At 42.3% G+C, this 20,777-nt stretch overlaps 1 protein-coding gene across 1 annotated transcript in view; it reads right to left on the bottom strand.

Moving 5' to 3' along the window:
- LOC134615274 (uncharacterized) overlaps nucleotides 1-19,002 on the bottom strand; it is a 90,513-nt gene extending 71,511 nt beyond the window's left edge. Inside the window, exons 1-3 of the mRNA XM_063459761.1 lie at nucleotides 18,922-19,002; nucleotides 8,761-9,123; nucleotides 7,792-7,848 (exon numbers count right to left, since the gene is read on the bottom strand). Coding sequence (XP_063315831.1) covers nucleotides 7,792-7,848; nucleotides 8,761-9,123; nucleotides 18,922-18,967 — 466 coding nt within the window. The 5' untranslated portion in view covers nucleotides 18,968-19,002. The remainder of the gene's footprint in view (nucleotides 1-7,791; nucleotides 7,849-8,760; nucleotides 9,124-18,921) is intronic.
- Nucleotides 19,003-20,777: the final 1,775 nt, after the last annotated feature.

Raw genomic sequence — 20,777 nt, 5'->3', positions numbered from 1 at the left:
CCATGATGCTTTGCCAGTATTAGGCTGAGGGGGTTTAACTCTCCAATCTAATTATTAAGACAATACGGACTCGATTCCTTTACATTCTGTCATTAAGTAACAATGCAAGCCCTGACTCCCATGATGCTTTGCCAGTATTAGGCTGATAGGGTTTAACTCTCCAATCTAATTATTAAGACAATACGGACTCGATTCCTTTACATTCTGTCATTAAGTAACAATGCAAGCCCCGGCTCCCATGATGCTTTGCCAGTATTAGGCTGAGAGGGTTTAACTCTCCAATCTAATTATTAAGACAATACGGACTCGATTCCTTTACATTCTGTCATTAAGTAACAATGCAAGCCCCGGCTCCCATGATGCTTTGCCAGTTTTAGGCTGAGAGGGTTTAACTCTCCAATCTAATTATTAAGACAATACGGACTCGATTCCTTTACATTCTGTCATTAAGTAACAATGCAGGCCCCGGCTCCCATGATGCTTTGCTAGTATTAGGCTGAGGGGGTTTAACTCTCCAATCTAATTATTAAGACAATACGAACTCGATTCCTTTACATTCTGTCATTAAGTAACAATGCAAGCCCTTGCTCCCATGATGCTTTGCCAGTATTAGGCTGAGAGGGTTTAACTCTCCAATCTAATTATTAAGACAATACGGACTCGATTCCTTTACATTCTGTCATTAAGTAACAATGCAAGCCCCGGCTCCCATGATGCTTTGCCAGTATTAGGCTGAGAGGGTTTAACTCTCCAATCTAATTATTAAGACAATACGGACTCGATTCCTTTACATTCTGTCATTAAGTAACAATGCAAGCCCCGGCTCCCATGATGCTTTGCCAGTTTTAGGCTGAGAGGGTTTAACTCTCCAATCTAATTATTAAGACAATACGGACTCGATTCCTTTACATTCTGTCATTAAGTAACAATGCAAGCCCCGGCTCCCATGATGCTTTGCCAGTATTAGGCTGAGGGGGTTTAACTCTCCAATCTAATTATTAAGACAATACGGACTCGATTCCTTTACATTCTGTCATTAAGTAACAATGCAAGCCCTGACTCCCATGATGCTTTGCCAGTATTAGGCTGATAGGGTTTAACTCTCCAATCTAATTATTAAGACAATACGGACTCGATTCCTTTACATTCTGTCATTAAGTAACAATGCAAGCCCCGGCTCCCATGATGCTTTGCCAGTATTAGGCTGAGAGGGTTTAACTCTCCAATCTAATTATTAAGACAATACGGACTCGATTCCTTTACATTCTGTCATTAAGTAACAATGCAAGCCCCGGCTCCCATGATGCTTTGCCAGTTTTAGGCTGAGAGGGTTTAACTCTCCAATCTAATTATTAAGACAATACGGACTCGATTCCTTTACATTCTGTCATTAAGTAACAATGCAGGCCCCGGCTCCCATGATGCTTTGCTAGTATTAGGCTGAGGGGGTTTAACTCTCCAATCTAATTATTAAGACAATACGAACTCGATTCCTTTACATTCTGTCATTAAGTAACAATGCAAGCCCTTGCTCCCATGATGCTTTGCCAGTATTAGGCTGAGAGGGTTTAACTCTCCAATCTAATTATTAAGACAATACGGACTCGATTCCTTTACATTCTGTCATTAAGTAACAATGCAAGCCCCGGCTCCCATGATGCTTTGCCAGTATTAGGCTGAGAGGGTTTAACTCTCCAATCTAATTATTAAGACAATACGGACTCGATTCCTTTACATTCTGTCGTTAAGTAACATTGCAAGCCCCGGCTCCCATGATGCTTTGCCATTATTAGGCTGTGGGGGTTTAACTCTCCAATCTAATTATTAAGACAATACGGACTCGATTCCTTTACATTCTGTCATTAAGTAACAATGCAAGCCCTGGCTCCCATGATGCTTTGCCAGTATTAGGCTGAGAGGGTTTAACTCTCCAATCTAATTATTAAGACAATACGGACTCGATTCCTTTACATTCTGTCCTTAAGTAACAATGCAAGCCCTGGCTCCCATGATGCTTTGCCAGTATTAGGCTGAGAGGGTTTAACTCTCCAATCTAATTATTAAGACAATACGGACTCGATTCCTTTACATTCTGTCATTAAGTAACAATGCAAGCCCCGGCTCCCATGATGCTTTGCCAGTATTAGGTTGAGAGGGTTTAACTCTCCAATCTAATTATTAAGACAATACGGACTCGATTCCTTTACATTCTGTCATTAAGTAACAATGCAAGCCCTGGCTCCCATGATGCTTTGCCAGTATTAGGCTGAGAGGGTTTAACTCTCCAATCTTATTATTAAGACAATACGGACTCGATTCCTTTACATTCTGTCATTAAGTAACAATGCAAGCCCTGACTCCCATGATGCTTTGCTAGTATTAGGCTGAGAGGGTTTAACTCTCAAATCTAATTATTAAGACAATACGGACTTGATTCCTTTACATTCTGTCATTAAGTAACAATGCAAGCCCTGGCTCCCATGATGCTTTGCCAGTATTAGGCTGAGAGGGTTTAACTCTCCAATCTAATTATTAAGACAATACGGACTTGATTCCTTAATTGATTAATTGCATTATTACCACACCCACTGACTGAATTGCATTATTACCACACCTGCTGCATCAATTGCATCATTACCACACCCACTGACTGAATTGCATTATTACCACACCTGCTGCATTAATTGCATTATTACCACACCCACTGACTGAATTGCATTATTACCACACCTGCTGCATTCATTGCATTATTACCACACCCACTGACTGAATTGCATTATTACTATACCTGCTGCATTAAATACCTACTACCCTACCTGCTGCATTGAAAACATTACTACCCTATGATCTACTGCATCAACAATAACTACTACCCTACTTGCTGCATTAAATGCATTATTATGTCATCCGCTGCATTCAGTGGATTTCTACTTTGTCCGTGGCATTAAATGCATTACTACTGTTTCTGCTGCATTATACATTAATACCCTACTTGATGCATTAAATGTATTATTACTCCACCTGCGGCATTAAATGCATTATTACAGTGTTATTAATAATCTACCTGCTGCATTCAATGCATTATTACAGTGTTATTAATAATCTACCTGCTGCATTCAATGCATTATTACAGTGTTATTAATAATCTACCTGCTGCATTCAATGCATTATCACAGTGTTATTAATAATCTACCTGCGGCATTAAATGCATTATTACAGTGTTATTAATAATCTACCTGCGGCATTAAATGCATTATTAATGTGCATCCTGCATTAAACATACATCATACCGGACCTGCTGCATTACATGCATTGCTGCTCTACATGTAGTGTTACATACTTTATTTGATTCGTTTCTATGTTTAGATGAATTTCCATGAACTCTGACACATTTTTCAGTCACAGAAAGCAGCTGTTTTTAAACCACACACTCTGTGCTCCTTTTACATCAATGTCAGGACAAGTTATCTCTGCTTCCTGTTATTCTCTACAGCAAACCAAACCTTTAACAAACCAAGGGGGGCTTGTGAAACAAAGCAGGCTTTCATTGTGAAAAGCCACCTACGTGAGTGAGATACCAGTAACTGTATGTGGCTTTCTGCCAGGCAGGTTTCTCTAAAGCGTCACTGTCACCCCCCCCTTTAACCTCCTCCATCCCCAGAAAAATGTGTGTTTCATGTAAAATAGAATCTTTATGAAATGCTAATTCTGAGATATAACAGAGATAAAGTAGGGAGTCTTTGTATTTTTCCTCCCCTTGACTTTCACTCAGGGCTGTGTCTAGTGTCAATCCTGATAGCTGCCACCAGTGATGGCTGTGTCTTTGAAAAGATTTCCATAGACCTCAATACTGTACTCTCATGCATGCGTCCAGGAGGACCTACCGAATAAAGATGGCCGTGCTCATAAGTAAATCTCACCCGTACATGTCCCCCCGCCAATGGAACCTCCAGTGGAGACCTAACCGTCGGAAGTCTTTGCCAACTCGGAAAAGTCCCCAAATAGTGACAGTGCTGCTTAGAAATTCACTTTCAATCCACACGTTGGAAACATTCACTTATAATGTAGGAGAGCTTAGAGGGAACCTACTGATTCAGGGGATGTTCTGCGATATAGTCATGAGGGTTAAAGTACCACATAAAGTGCCATTTATATTTGGGAATTATTATAATCCCAGAATCCATCATGTTTGCCACCATTTCTTACTGTGAAGTAAACAGCTCTTATTGAATCTACACCCTATCGTAGTACCTGTTACCTGATTATCTGAAGATCATTTTTTTCCAGAACAAGAAAGTGTAATAGTTTCATAAAGTAGAGTTTGGGCAAAAGATTCAGAATCTAAATACTACAAAATACTCTTAGCAAATGGACAATAAGCAAATAAGAAAAAACTAAAACCTGCGCTCAATATCCCATAACTTTTCACCAGGAGGTTCCATGAAAAGTGCTGTTTATTGATACATGGCCATACGACAGACCCATCTATTAACACACCGTGACAAGCAGGTCTAAAATGCGAATTAATATAGGGAGGGAGGACAGAAAATAGAACTCTGGTAATACACTACGGACACTACGTGAGCACTATTCCTGGGGCAGTGTGCACAGTGTGACTGACATTCAGTGTCTCCACCCTCTGCATGGAGACACTGAACTTAACTCATAGACATGCATTGATTTAATGTATCTCTGAGGAGATGCTGATTGGCCAGGGCTGTGTTTGACTTGTTCTGGCTCTGCCACTCATTGACAGTCTCAGACAATCCTATGGGAAAGCATAATGCTTGGTTCAGAGAATCACTTCTGATGATCTCAACCAAACAGAGCTCATAAACCAGCCAAACCACCTGGTCAGGACTCATTGCAACTCCATTAGTCCTGACCAGGTGGTTTGGCTGGTTTATGAGCTCCCTCCATTAGAGATAGTGTAGGAGTCTGGGTACTGTTTTTCAATTCATCATCCAACTTTCGTTTTTAGATATTATTTTTTATATGTGCAAACTTCTAGTTCCAGTGGCTATTCAATCAGTGTAAGGGGCCCCACACTGTGTTTACTTCTTAGAGGTTTGCTCTGGACTTTTGGTGTTTTTATTTATGTGATACATTTTATTGCTACAATATTGATTGATATGTTATTATTTTCCTTTATGTTTAATAAATGATGTTTTATATACTTTGTATATATTCTTAGTGATTTTCACTCACTTGTATTAACCCAGTGTTGTTACTAGGTTTAGTTTGGTCCCCAACTACGGCTGCTGCTTTGGTGTACAGGGTTTTAGTGGTCATTATTTTATTTTTGGGAGCACTCACATGCCATTTTTTATTATTTTAACATAAGATATATAGACTGGTACATGAAGATCATGTTGGTAAACTGAGATGTAGTATTTACAACCTGTGAGAGACCTCTCTGGATAGTATATTTTATTTCTTAGTTCGTCAGTTTGTTTTGCAATGCTAACTTTCTCTACGACTACCCTGATCTCCTTCCAAAAACCAAACCAACTACTGAACGACCGACCACCCAGCAGAGGAGTATGCAGTCTATTAACCTCCCAGACTTGTGGTTAACCACAGTGTGGCGGAACCAACCTCGTCACTGTGAACTGGAGAAGCCTGGTTGCTAGCCTGCTGCCCTGCGACTATGGCCCTGGGGTGTATTAACCCTTCAAGAAGTATATTTGGGCACAATGGATTTTTGTATGCTGTTCCTGGGCCATTAAATACTTGGGAGCAGTGTTACAACTTTTAAACTGGCACTTCGAATGCAGTCGAAGTGCCGAAGTGTCGAAGTGCCGAAGTCGTCGAAGTGGCCGCCATTCGACAAACGAACACGTGGCGGCGGCCATTTTAACTTATTTGACCGCGGTCAGCGGTGTGTGCAGCCAAACCTATGGAACTGTTTGCGGCTACCCAAATGCACGAATACCGCTGACCCGTACCAACTTCGACACCGCGGCATGAGACTAAGTCCTGTTCGAAGATTTGAACGCTCGTTCGAATGGGACTTAGTCGTTTTCTCGTTGTAAAATAGACCGACCGCACAGCCCAAATCCATGGAACTGTTTTGGGCATGAAAATGTGCTTGCGGTCGGTCATAAAGGACTTCCAGCTAACTCTTTAACCCCTGGATGGAATTAGCTGAATTTTGGATATGTGTGTAAGTAAAGTATGCTGATTATGAAGATTGAATGTATAGTTTTAAAGTTATAAAAATGTATAAAAAGTATACGTTTTTAGCTTGGAGATAATTGAGTAGATACAGTAAGAAACTCAATTATCTCCCAAGCAGAGGGGAGGGAATATGTGGGATGTAACAGTTATATGATTGGTTAATGCCTAATTGTCTGTGGGCGTCTCCCTTGCAGGGGAGCAATGCATAAAAGCAGAGTCCCTGTCATTAAATATCAGTTCTACTTTACCCTCAATTTGGAGTGCCGTCTCTTATTGGGGGAATCTGCTACAAGGGATTGCTATGCTTGTCATATTCCCTTGCTGAATCACTGCTAAACTCTTGTTCTGCTTTTTCCGGTTCTGCTCTCTGGAGGAGTCTACGGTGGTTATGGTGTCTGCTGCAGTGGTTGAAGTCCTCAGGAAACGCTAGGAGCATCCTTCAATGGAGGTACCCAGTCGGGGTGCCAGGCGATCCGTTACACACAGCTTAATTGATGAAAGGCTGGGTGGCCTAACAAGTCCAGCGGTGTTTTGTCGTTGAGCGCATGGAACTAAAATCGGACACTCGAGGCATGAGCACCGCTGGGACTTCCATCTCCTGTTAGGTAAGACTGGACTTGCACAAACGAAGTGCCGTTCGGTAGAAATAATCTACCAAACCAGATACACTCACTGACTCTGTGCACAAATGGCTCAGTTCGACTATTTGAACATTACTTTGACTGGTTGAAATAGACCGGACGGACAGCCTAATTCTCTGGAACTATTTTGGGCATGAAACCATACTTGCGGTCGGTCAAAAAGAGACTTCCAGCTAACTTTTGAACCCCTGAACCAAACTGGGTGATTTTTAAGTATGATGTTCCCCCAGATCGGGGCTACCAGGGGATGTAGGTATTATGGGGTTCTCATATGTTTTGGGGGTGTTTTAAAAAATGTATAAAAACTTGTTCTTTTTTGTTTGGAGATAATTGAGTTGATAGAATGTAAGTTCATTGAGCAGGGCCCTCCACCTCTCTGTTCCTGTACGTCCAGTTGTCTCATTACAATTACATGTCTGTTAGTCCACCCATTGTGCAGCGCTATGGAATCTGATGGCGCAATATAAATAATAATAATAATACAGTAATTAACTCAATTATCTCCCAAGCACAGGGGAGGGATTGTGCATAATGTATGGGGGTGTCTCAGTGTAAAACTCATGTCATTGGGTTGTTAATCTTGTGTCCCTGTGCCCAACAAGGTCCACCTGGGTGTCATCCTTGTTGGGAAACCTGCATAAAAGACCAGAATGCCTCCATTAAAATTCAGTTCCTGTTTTACCCTCAACACAGAGCCTCGTCTCGTGCTTGTAGGGGAAAGCTATACTTGCTATAATCCCTGCTATTGGGATACTTTTCTGGAGTGTTATAATAACTAGCTCTTGTAAGAGCTGTTTCTGCTCTACACTACAGCCTCCCTCTCATCAAGTAGGGCAAATGGACATCTCCTGGCGGCGAAAACCCCTCCCTCTACCGGGGTGCCGCTACACAACCCTTTAATACAGAGAGTCCATAAGCTTGTAATCTAATAGTAACATAAAATGTATCTGTTATTCAGACATTCACTAACCTGCAGTGACCTCCAAGTTGTCTTCTATTTCAATATCCACAAATTCCTGATTTTTTTCTGCACAAGAGATAGACAATAAGCCATAAATTAGTAAATGACTGGATACACTGGTGAGAGTTTGCTATATACACTGTGTGATAAAAAAAAAAAAAAAAAAAAAACAGACTGCAGGACTTTATTACAAGCAGACTTTTCACTTTGAACCTTTCGAGGCGTCTCGTTCAGTTTCACAATTTTCGAAGGTGCTTGACAGCAATTTGGAAATTGATAGATGTCAAGCTCAATTAATCCAGATTACACAACTTTTTTACAGAATGAGTACCGCCATGCTACAATGAATAATGCCTCAATCACTGCTACTGTGAAATATCTTTAATAAATCTTATAAGGTCTCACAATGCATTGCATTGTGTTCAGGCTTACAATGTGTGCTCTGGACTCTATAATGAGGCAGTTTCATGGAATGTGAGGATATTGGGGAAGGATACCAGTCTCACAGGGAGTTTCCATCATTCTCCTCTTATTGAGCTACAAGAGGGAACCTCATTTGAATTATTTGTACACACTATCCTACATTACGCACAAAAAGTGACAATCCTGGCTTTTTTTTCTACAAAAGCTGTGTGACTCGTGGACAGATGACCCCTGGTTGAACTATCATCACCCCTGCCCCTCCCCCTATACTGGGAAACCATTTCAGATCCAGTACAGGACCATATGTATCTATACATTTGGGAGTTCAAAGTTACAGTGTCTTCGTAGTCTAAACTATGTGGGTAAAACCTATACTGAACTTCATGAGAGTATCAGAGGGCACAGGTCCTCCGTACACACCAATAATTGCAATGGAGCATTAGATGTGGTCAGACATGTGACTGACATTGGTCATTTCTACTCTCCTTTTCATTTGTGGCCATTGACTGCCTCTGAGATTCCTCATGAGTAGTATCTTACCTATGTTCTACTTACCAAATACAGTGACATTGATGGTAGCTATCTCAGATACCTGCTTGTCTCTTATTGTTACTCTATATAGCCCACTGTCATTGTTCTGCATGTGGTTAATTGTTAGCGAGCCATTCTCTGGTGTTATAAACATTCGATCCTCATAGCCATTCTCTGGGAATTGTTTTATAATGCTTCCTTCTTCGGATGAACGAATGGTGCAGATGACAAGTTGCAGTGGAGGAGACAGGCTGACCAATTCCCATCTGATCTGAAGCCATGTGAGCGGCTTAGAGAGATCATACGAGGTGGAGAGAATGACAGAACTGTTCTCATACCCGCCCACGTGGAGCTGATGGACAGTAATGCTAACTGCTCCCACTGAACCTAGAACAGAGAAAAGATTTATAGCCATTAAAAACTGATTTTACATGTCAAACTCGGCACGGTCTCACCTGGTTTCAGGTTCGAAACGCTGGAGGTATTTACTCCATAAGACATTTTTTCTTAGGTCTACCTGTGACTTGGAATATATATATTTATACATTACTACAAGGCCTCAATCCCAGAACGTGACCTTCAAATTCCCCTGCATCTTCTTGTCTAACATTTAGATTGTAATCTCACTATCGAGCAAAGTACTTCGTATAAAAGAGTTTTACTTGCTAGATGTCAACTCACGGACAGGGCCCTCTTTTCCTTCAATGTTTGTCTGTGGATTTCCTCCATTGTACAGCACTACAGAGGTTGATGGCACTTTGAAATACCAGTAATAATAATAATAATAATAATAATAATAATATGGGACAGGAGGCATGAAGCAGGTAATGTGTGAGGCCGGTGTCATGGACAGGGATACCTAGTGCTCTTGCCAAGATAATCTAGAGTTTGGAAAGTTGACAGCAATAGAGATGCTCTCAGTTCAATGTCAATCTGTAATACTGCCTCACAGCAATAATACCCACAGCAAGTTGTCTTCAATAATACTCACAGTAATGTGTCTTCGATGATACAGTAATGTTTCCAATAATGCTCACAGTAATGTTTCTAGTAATACTCACCGTAATGTATCTCCAATAATACTCAGTATTGTTTCTAATAAAAAACTAGAAAGTAGAGGAGCCACAGTCACTATGCTGGTAATACGATAAATGGGGGTTTAAAAAGGAATAAAGTGATTAGGTAAAAACAGCAAAATGTATTGATAAAAACATATAAACAATCTCAGCACAAAACATGTGCAATGTATAAAGAATATAAAAGCCACAATAGGCTAAGGACCCATAAGTATAGCAGCTCAATATAACACGGTACTGTGCTAAGTCAAAAAGTGCAAAGCAAACAAACTGAGAGAGCATAAAGCCAATCACTAATATAGGTGAACTACACTCAGCCAAACACAAATACTGCACAAGCAATATATGCAACCAGTGTACATGTAAATGAGAAACCGCTGATACCAAATTGCAGGGTCCCAGGTTGTGCTCAACGCGTTTCCTCTTTGCGACTTCCTCGGGAGATTCTTCTTTCTTCCAATCTTCTCTCCTTTTTAAATCCGCCGGTCCGTCGATCCGTCGAGCCACTTCCGTAATCGCGCATGCACAAGTCTCGTCACGCAGCAATGTCTCCCGTCTACTGCTTAGGATAGTGCAGCAATGTCTCCCCTCTACTGTTAGGATAGAGCAGCAATGTCTCCCCTCTACTGCTCAGAATAGCGCAGCAATGTCTCCCGTCTACTGCTCAGCATAGCGCGGCAATGTCTCCCCTCTACTGCTCAGAATAGCGCAGCAATGTCTCCCGTCTACTGCTCAGCATAGCGCGGCAATGTCTCCCCTCTACTGCTCAGAATAGCACAGCAATGTCTCCTCTCTAATGCTCAGCATAGCACGGCAATGTCTACCCTCTAATGCTCAGGATAGCGCGGCAATGTCTCCCCTCTACTGCTCAGGATAGAGCAGTAATGTCTCGCCTCTACTGCTCAGGATAGCGCAGCAATGTCTCCTCTCTAATGCTCAGCATAGCGCGGCAATGTCTACCCTCTAATGCTCAAGCTAGAGCAGTAATGTCTCCCCTCTACTGCTCAGGATAGCGCAGCAATGTCTCCCCTCTAATGCTCAGGATAGCGCAGCAATGTCTCCCCTCTACTGCTCAGGATAGCGTGGCAATGTCTCCCCTCTACTGCTCAGGATAGCGCAGCAATGTCTCCCCTCTACTGCTCAGGATAGCGCAGCAATGTCTCCTCTCTAATGCTCAGGATAGCATGGCAATGTCTACCCTCTAATGCTCAAGATATAGTGGCAATGTCTCCCCTCTACTGCTCAGGATAGCGCAGCAATGTCTCCCCTCTAATGCTCAGGATAGCGTGGCAATGTCTACCCTCTAATGCTCAAGATATAGTGGCAATGTCTCCCCTCTACTGCTCAGGATAGCGCAGCAATGTCTCCCCTCTAATGCTCAGGATAGCGTGGCAATGTCTCCCCTCTACTGCTCAGGATAGCGCAGCAATGTCTCCCCTCTACTGCTCAGGATAGCGCAGCAATGTCTCCTCTCTAATGCTCAGGATAGCATGGCAATGTCTCCCCTCTACTGCTCAGGATAGCGCAGCAATGTCTCCCCTCTACTGCTCAGGATAGCGCAGCAATGTCTCCCCTCTACTGCTCAGGATAGCGCAGCAATGTCTCCTCTCTACTACTCAGGATAGCGCAGCAATGTCTCCTCTCTAATGCTCAGCATAGCGCGGCAATGTCTCCCCTCTACTGCTCAGGATAGCGCAGCAATGTCTCCCCTCTAATGCTCAGGATAGCGTGGCAATGTCTCCCCTCTACTGCTCAGGATAGCGCAGCAATGTCTCCTCTCTAATTCTCAGCATAGCGCAGCAATGTCTCTCCTCTACTGCTCAGGATAGCGCGGCAATGTCTCCCCTCTACTGCTCAGGATAGCGCAGCAATGTCTCCTCTCTAATGCTCAGCATAGCACAGCAATGTCTACCCTCTAATGCTCAGGATAGCGCGGCAATGTCTCCCCTCTAATGCTCAGCATAGCGCAGCAATGTCTCCTCTCTACTGCTCAGGATAGCGCAGCAATGTCTCCTCTCTAATGCTCAGCATAGCGCGGCAATGTCTCCCCTCTAATGCTCAGGATAGCGTGGCAATGTCTCCCCTCTACTGCTCAGGATAGCGCAGCAATGTCTCCTCTCTACTGCTCAGGATAGCGTGGCAATGTCTCCTCTCTAATGCTCCGGATAGCGTGGCAATGTCTCCCCTCTACTGCTCAGGATAGCGTGGCAATGTCTCCCCTCTACTGCTCAGGATAGTGTGGCAATGTCTCCCCTCTACTGCTCAGGATAGTGTGGCAATGTCTCCCCTCTAATGCTCAGGATAGCGTGGCAATGTCTCCCCTCTACTGCTCAGGATAGCGCAGCAATAAGCATCATAGACTGGCTTAGAGAGGCAGCTCTCTGCTCCCAGACTACTAGCCCGTTACTGCTATCAATTGGTATGACTAAGACAGAGTATCATTTCCATCAATCATATATCCAGTAGAAAGAAATTCACTATAAAAACATAGAATATTAATAAAATAACATTACAGACCAATGTAGTTATGGTGACAGGAGTGCGAATGAGCCCTCCCAGGGTAAGTAGTTGTGTACGAGGCAGGGCTTAGCTCATTGGCTGACAACAGTCGGGTGGTACAGGTGCGTCCACAGGAGGCTGCCATGTGCGCCTGGTAGAGCCAGGTAATTTGTCAGACCTTTCACAAATATTTTAACCAGTTATGCTTGGAGGGTGCCAGAGACCTGCTGGGACCATAATCACTACAGCAGGCCGCAGTGGTTATGGTGCTTGGAGTGTTCCTTTAAAATAATATTTTCGCAAGTAAATAAGATTTCACAAGTGTAAAATTAACCCGCAGCTGAATAAAAAAAAAAAAAGTTAGGTATTTCCCCCACCCATGACATGATTCCACTCACGTTAAGCAAGTTTGTGCGGAAAATAAAGCCGTATTGTCAAGGTCCGCTGTAACGAACGCCCCCCCCAGGTTTACAGAGTGACAGAGCACAGTTACATTCATTCCTCTTCTACCTCTGATGTTAAACTAATAACCTACATATGTATGAGGCAAAAACCACATCCTGCTCTACCAGTCAAGGACCCTCACACACTGCAACCTTCTTATAATTAATATCATTTATCTGAAATGCTGGATTGTCAGAGATCGGAAGGTGGCTCACTAACACTAGCCTTCTTTAAAGAAATAAAAAGCTCAAATAATATTGTATTCCTCATGCTAGAATGTTCTGCTAATTATTGAGTTTATCAGCCCCAGCTCTCCACCAAGCCTCCTCTGGCTGAGATCATCATTACTTTATTTATCATTATTTTGTTTGCCCCAGAATCCTGCATAAAGCTGTACGGGTTCTGGTGCCTAAAGTGGTTCTGGTGCCTTTAAAATTAATTCAAGAACGAAACTAATCATAGGCATGCAGCCCATTTCATTAGGGTGTGCACTGGGAAATGTTTTCCTTATGTTATTTTGTAATGTTATGTAATGTGAATATTTATTAAAATGTTGAGTGGATGTGTGGTGTGGGTGTGTAGGTGAAGGGTGGCTGTAAGTGTTGTAACTTTGTGTGTGTGGTGTATAAGGCAGTCTGTGTGTAATGTGTGTAACAGTGTGTGGATAGCTATGAGTGGTATGTGTAGCTGTGTGAGGAGCTGTGAGTGATACGTTTGTGCCTCTGTGACTGTTGTGTGTGGCAATGTGTGAGGTGTGGGAAATACATGTGGGTAGTAGTTAAATTTTCATTTAGTACAAGATGGGAAGGGATATTTAAATTAGCCCCCCTTCAGTCCATTATAGTTGCAGGTGGGGGGCGGTGGTATTGAAATTAGGATAGTAGCTGTAATGATGGATGGGGCAGTAATGGGATTTAGTGGCAGTAGTGAGGGATGGGGATGTAGTGGGGGTTAGGGACTGTATTTGGGAATTTGGTGAAGTATTGTGGGCCAGAAGCTGCAGAGGGTTATAAAGGCAGTAGTGGTGAGTTAGGAGCTGTAGTGGGGGTTTAGAGGCTGTAAGGGGCTCTAGTAGGGATTAGGGGTAGTAGTGTGGGATAGGGTATTTAGGGACAGTAGTGGGGGTTAGGGCCATTTGTGGGGTTTAGAGGCTAAATGGTGGAGTTAGGAGCGTTAGATATTAAAGTAGGGTTTATGAGCTATAGTGGGAGCCTTAGTGGGTGTTAGGACCTTTAGTGGGGGGTTAGGGGTGGGACACTCCAGACCATTTTCGCTTGCTGAAAAGCTTTATGTGAAGAGTGGTCCTATTTTTTTTAATAGAAATGTACACTTTTATAAATTAACCTGGTTACACCCCCTACTTACTGTCATCAGGCAACAGGTAATGATACTTCCTGGTTTGGTTAGCTCTTTTGCACTGAACTCAACAGGCATCAATTGACCAGAGCACCTGACTTACAAAGACTTCTCACTGAGCTGACTGGACAGCCACAGAAAGTCTGGGTGGGGTTAGAAAAGATCTGCAGATTTTGCAAGCTGTATTTAGATATAAATCCAATGAAAAAGTTTAATTTGAAGTATATCTGCTAAACAGTGATTATTTTGTATTTGGACAGTGGAGTGTCTCTTTAAGGAACTAAGGAGAAAGTTAAATAAAAAAAAATAAAAAAAAAAATAACTTGTCACCTGGTGGTCTAGTGGTCATGAGTTTAATCTGGTGGTCTGGTGGGAAATGCACAGCAATGCTATAATACAGTAGGAGGAGCTGGGATCTCCCTCTTAGCATCAGGTCCTGCATCAGGAACTGTCTGAACAACTATTGGGCAAATAGTTAAAAATCTTCAGCAATGCGCAGGTTAATTATGTGGTGGCTGGCAACATTAAAATGAATAAATCACTTATTGTTGGCCCCCCCATCTTGCTATAATGGAGGTTGTTCCATATGCCCCCACCTCTTGCTTCCAGCAATTCCATCAGGGTCCTTCGTTTTAGTGCCGTACAGTTCGTCTCCATTCACCATTCCATTTGTATAACCGAACATATACGAACCACAGCTTGAGAGCAAACTGCTCCTTTCATGATTCCGTTTGTGTGACTGAAGTGAAGTGAAACCGCTGGTCGTAAGGTATGACCACTGGCCATCCCGTCTAAGAGTTCTACTATCCTGGGCATGGGTTAAGCGTCTGATACCGTTTTGTCGTTGAGTTGTAACCTACACAGAAGCAGGTCATTCCATCCTGCATTTGCACTCGCATTATGTCATTTCCATTTAGCTTTTAAAATGTTTGGCATTTAATTAGTCCCCCCAGAAATGGAACTTAGCTATTGCGCAGAGTAGGCGTACACCATTCTAGTAGGCAGTGATAGTGACACCTTGCAAGACAGTGAGACTATCACTGCCTTTGAAATTGAGTCTATGAGCGAGTCCTCAAGTGATGGTGCCCCACCACCATCTACAAAAGGATGCTTAGAAAACCCAATGCCAGACAGAGACTGGGTGCCCCAAACCTGATGGCACCAGAAATTCCCCTATTCACGCAAGCCCTGGCATCACTGTTATAGTGGATGCTTGTGAGCCAATGAAATATTTCTAGTTGTTCATGTCAGAAGACATATTTCAGCTAATGGTTGAGCAAACCAATTTATTTGCCAACCAATATCTGACTGCGAATCTGGGGTCACATTATAATTGGAGAAATATGTGGCATCCAACGGATCTAACTCTAGTTATGGATATCGTAAATGTGGCGGCCACCCCTACTAGGAGAGGTTTTCCGCCGTAAGAGATGTTCTTTTCCCCCTAGTGGGAGGGATGCTGGAAAGCAGAGCAGGAACAGCTCTTATAAGATCAAGTGATTAAAGCACTCCAGGAGAAAGGGAGACAGCTGTATAGCTTTCTACCACAAACATGAGATGAGGCTCTAGGCTGTGGGACAACTGGTTTTAACAGGGGCCACACACGGCCTTTTATGGCAATCCTCATGTAAGAGGTACTCCCGCCTGGACCTGATGGTAGCCTGCAACAAAATTACACCAACCAATGACATTGGCCCCCAGGTCCAGGACACTCCCATACTTAGTTATATAATCCCACCCCTATGCCTGGGAGATAATTGAGTCAGATACTGTAATAACTCAATTATCTCCAGGAACAAAAAACAGAAGTTTTACCAACACCCCGAAAGTACCCCCAAATGGCGACCACCCAGCCGACCGCTTGGAACGGTTATGAGTTAGAAGTGTTAATGAGGGAATAAGGTTTAATAGGTGGCATACTTCTCGTACGGGTGGTCCAGTCATTCGGTGGTTTATTCGGTAAGGGAATGACAAGAATAACAAAATGAAGGAAAATGAAATATCCAGAACATATAGTCGAAAGCACAAATAGGGGATTATAAGCTATGGTTAGGGTGATCCGTCACAGGAAAAAAGCCAATTATCAGGTCTTACTGGTACAAGCACCCCATCATGGCTACCCCTCTTTTCCCAGGGGTTTTGAAGAGGGATTGCTATGAGTAGCTGCTGCGTTTCCTCCACTTTAACAATAACGCACTAAACCCCCAAGAAACTACCCATTGTTTGACAGGCTCTACAAAATTCGGCCCCTAATCTAACTCCTGTCAGACAAATTTTCACAAAATTATGTCCATGATGAAAATATTTGTGTAGATGAATTCCTAATGAAGGTCAAGGGTAGATTGCTTTTTAAGCAGTATATCCCTTCAAAATGGACCCGATACGGTGTAAAATGTTACAGATTATGCGAGTCCAGTTCTGGATATACGTGGACGTTTCATATTTACCAAGGGAAGGATGTTATTACCCAGGCTGTGAAAGTACAGTTTTTATGTGAAAAAAGCACCAAATAAATATCTGAACACTTTGGCTAGGGTTTGTGACTAAGTGGCTACTCCAAAAGACTGGACATAGCCAATTTTGAATACCCTGGGATGTCTGCTTTTTCAAATGGCATGCCATGATTAGGATAATTTTCATTTCTGGACTGCCATATGGTCTCACTTGTAACCTAGGCCCAGCAAACAAATCTACCAAATTTCTATGTGTAAAAACAATTCATGGACAAGCCATATATTTGGTCCTGTAACTTTTCAAATCCACATAAAACCTATACATTGGTGTTACTTGTGAGACATCGCTGAATACAAATATGTGTATTTTATTGCAGTAAAAGCAAACAGTATTATGACACTCACAGTTAAAATGTCATGCAGAACTTTTTTTTTTTATATAAAATGGAGTTCCATATATGAATGTTTGATATGAAATGAAAGCTCTGTTTCCCCTGAACAAAATGATATATAATAATTGTGGGTGCACTTAGTATGAAAGAGGTAAATTATTGTTGCACAGACATATAGTCAAATTCTGTGGTTTGTTTAAACGGACACTCCAGGCACCCAGATCACTCCTGCTCATTGGAGTGGTCTGGGTGCCAACTCCCACTACTCCTAACCCTGCAAGTGTAATTATTGCAGTTTTTTATAAACTGCAATAATTACCTTGCAGGGTTAACTCCACCTCTAGTGGTTGTCTACTAGACAGCCACTAGAGGGAACTTCCTCCTTCATAGCACAGGAAACCTGTGCTAGAGAGTCACTGGACGTCCTCACGCTGTGTGGGGACCTCCAGCGTCGCTCATTTCCTTACAGGAAAGCATTGAAATTATTTTTCAATGCTTTCCTATGGGGAGACGTAATGCGCATGCGCATTAGGTCTCCTCGGCCGGTGGGCGGGATCAGTCTCGCCCACCGGCCAACGCAATACAGAGGAGGAGCGGCGCGGAGGAGGAGACAGCGGCGAGGGACATCGCCGCTGCCTCAAGTAAGTGACTGAAAGGGTTTTCACCCCTTCAGTAACTGGGGATTGGGGGGTGGGTGGGAGAGGGACCCTCCAGTGCCAGGAAAACTGATTGTTTTCCTGGCACTGGAGATTCCCTTTTTTTTTAATCACAACTTGTATATTTGGCTCCGTCCTTAACCCCTTAAGGACCAAACTTCTGGAATAAAAGGGAATCATGACATGTCACACATGTCATGTGTCCTTAAGGGGTTAAACCGTTCCTTTAAATACAAAGTTGTAAATAACCTAATTTTCATACTGATCAAAGAAGCTCAGCTGTAAAAATACAAACACACAGAAATAAGCCCTTAGCTCAAACTCCCACTACTCTTGGGCAGCAACAATCTGTATAGTATTCATCAGGCCCGATATATATAGACAAAACCAAACAAAGTTACCTGCACACTATATCAGTGTAAGCTCTTTTGCTTAATTGCTAAGGTAATCGCTAATGAGAAAGATACATTTTTATGAACCCCTTACAAACAGTGCAACGGCAATATATCATGGATGTGGAATACAAAAAAAAAAAAAAAAACCACAAGAGAATATGACCTGTGTGAAAACTCTTGAGCAGCAGCAATGGCTATACTATATATCAGTCCAAAAATATAAACAAAACAAAAACTCTTTGTGCACTATCCAAAATCACCATGTACATTTACATAGCACCATTTTAGTGTCACTACAACAGCCATTGAAGTGTAACCTCAGCTGCCAACATCATGACAAACCTCTTTTAGCTGAAAGCAGCAATTGGAATTGTTAGCGTAGGACTCAAAAGGTTGGCCTTGATGCTGGCATGTATGTTTCCAGAGCCAGTACAAACCACTCTTATTGTGGTAACAAGACATTATCTCTTTAGACTTGAAGAAAAGAAATTTCACCTATAGCACAGTATTGGTTTATTTACTATAAGAAAAATAAAGACTGCATAAAGACAATGGTTTAGCCAATTATGCATTCTTTAAAAAAAAAAAAAAAATTTGTAAAACCAGAATACAGAGGGATGTGGCTAGCTAACAGCTGCAGTAACATTTTGTTGATTCGATTATAAATCTGATTATTGGAATCATTACGGAAGGTTTCCTGTCTGTGAAACATTAGGAAATTACTTCAAAATGTTATTTTGCGTTCTTTTGGATCAACAGCAGAAACAGAAGTGAAATATTGGGCGTAGACCTATACCATTGATCTAGATTATGATATAATTGTTACACTATGTATCAGTTTAATAAAATGCCAACAGGTATATAAAAAGCACACATGGTCTGCAGCTGGGATAAGTGATTTACAGCAATCTTACCTGTCACAAAGAGGATTTGCAGGAGAAGAGATGGCACAGAATTCATGCTCGTGGTTGATTTAAATTACTACTGGAACAGCTGAAACTAAAAGCAGGAAATCATTGCTGTTTTCATTTTTAGTTTCTAACCAAACAGCCTTCATAAGAATCTTTTCTAAGCAAGTGAATCGAGGTCATTGGTTACTAAATGCAGTTGGATACATAGACTGGCATTGAAGAACTCATTGGGTGAGATGCTGGGACTGTATATAGTCAGGTAAAACCTAAACTGCGAACCTTGGATTATTGGGTTACAGTCATTCTAAATAAAAAATAAACTCGCTGTTAATTAATGAACACTTTTAGAAGTTATTCTCTGTACTTAATGTCCTCCGAGATTTAAATTCTTCTTTTATTTGATTAATACACAAATTCTAAATGACCCCAAAAAGAGCTATTAGATGGGTCCAGTCAGTTCAATGATTTCTCAGGAATAAAGTTCCAAGCAATTCTTAAAAGAATCTCATAATAAACAGTTAAATTGTCACTTTAAGTGAACACGCTTACAGATGGCAAACAATATAAAACCAATGAATATATATGTAAAATATAGAGGGGTCCCTGTGTGGCGAAACCAGCTTCGCCACTGTGAACTGGAGAGGCCTGGCTGCTGGCCTCCTGCCCGCTGACTATGGCCCCTGGACGTGTTGCACTTTAGAAACTATATTTGGGCAGGTAATAATTTGTATTGCTGCTGCTGGCCCTTTAAAAGCAGCGATGGACATATTGGAACTTTTGGGACTACTGTACCTTTAAGACTGTGGAGCGTAGTACAGTAATCCTGCCTTTAATACTTTAATGTCATGTATGTATTGTTGTATGCAGTTACCTGGGTTATATATATATGCAGCCTTCATCTGATTGTTCGGTAGAATCACTCCATTCATTGTATTGCGTGAAACTACCGAACAACCAGACCACCCAGGAATAAGTGTGCCTCCAATTACAGTTTGCAACAATGTTGCAAACGGGTAATTGGCAATCAGTGTAATGTATCCTTTGTCCTCTGGGTGGCCGCCATTCGGGAAACAAACACGTGGCGGCGGCCATCTTAAACTACCGAACAGCGGTGTTTTGCCGTCGAGTGTCTGGAACTAAAATCGGACACTTGACTAGGCAAACACCGCTGAGACCTCCATACTTCCAGAAATTCGTATGGAAACTACCGAATGACCCGCCGTTCGGTAGAAAGAACCCCACAAACAAGGGAATTCATTCAAACCCTCTCCAGGCTCTATAACACAGGCAATTCACCTGTTTTCATTCCCTTGTTTGTGACCGACCGCAGGGCCAAAATGCATGGAACTGTTTTCGGATACTTTACCCATGCGGTCGGTCAAATCTTTGGAACCCCATATCTCACGAACCATTCATCCGAATTACTTGAACTTTGGATATGTTGTCCCCCTGAATAAGGGCTATCCAGCGATGCTGGATTTAAAGGTGTACCCCCTGTTTTTGGGGTACATCCAGGAATTGGGGAAAAAGGTGTACAGTATAATTGTGTTAAGTGTTAATCTAAGGGGAGGAAATGTGTGGGAGGTACATCCATGTGATTGGTTAATTTCATCCTCCCTCTGGGAGTGTCCTGTATGTACTTGTTGGTAATAAAAGCCAGACTGGGTGTCCCAGTCTTGAGTTCCTGCTTAACCCTCAAAATGAAGTGTCGTCTCGTTCTTGGGGGGGATTGGATTGTAAGCTGACTGCCAAGAGTGTAAGCCGATTGTATGCTTTTCTTGTTCAGCTGTTCCAGTTCGGAGTGTTATTTCGTATCCAGCTCGTGAGTTCTGATGTTCTGCAGTAGCTGTGCCTGTCTA

The sequence above is a fragment of the Pelobates fuscus genome, chromosome 6, assembly GCF_036172605.1.
Source record: "Pelobates fuscus isolate aPelFus1 chromosome 6, aPelFus1.pri, whole genome shotgun sequence".
NCBI lineage: Eukaryota > Metazoa > Chordata > Amphibia > Anura > Pelobatidae > Pelobates > Pelobates fuscus.
The sequence above is the reverse complement of the archived record's forward strand: the minus strand, read 5'-3'. Positions and strand labels throughout refer to the sequence as shown.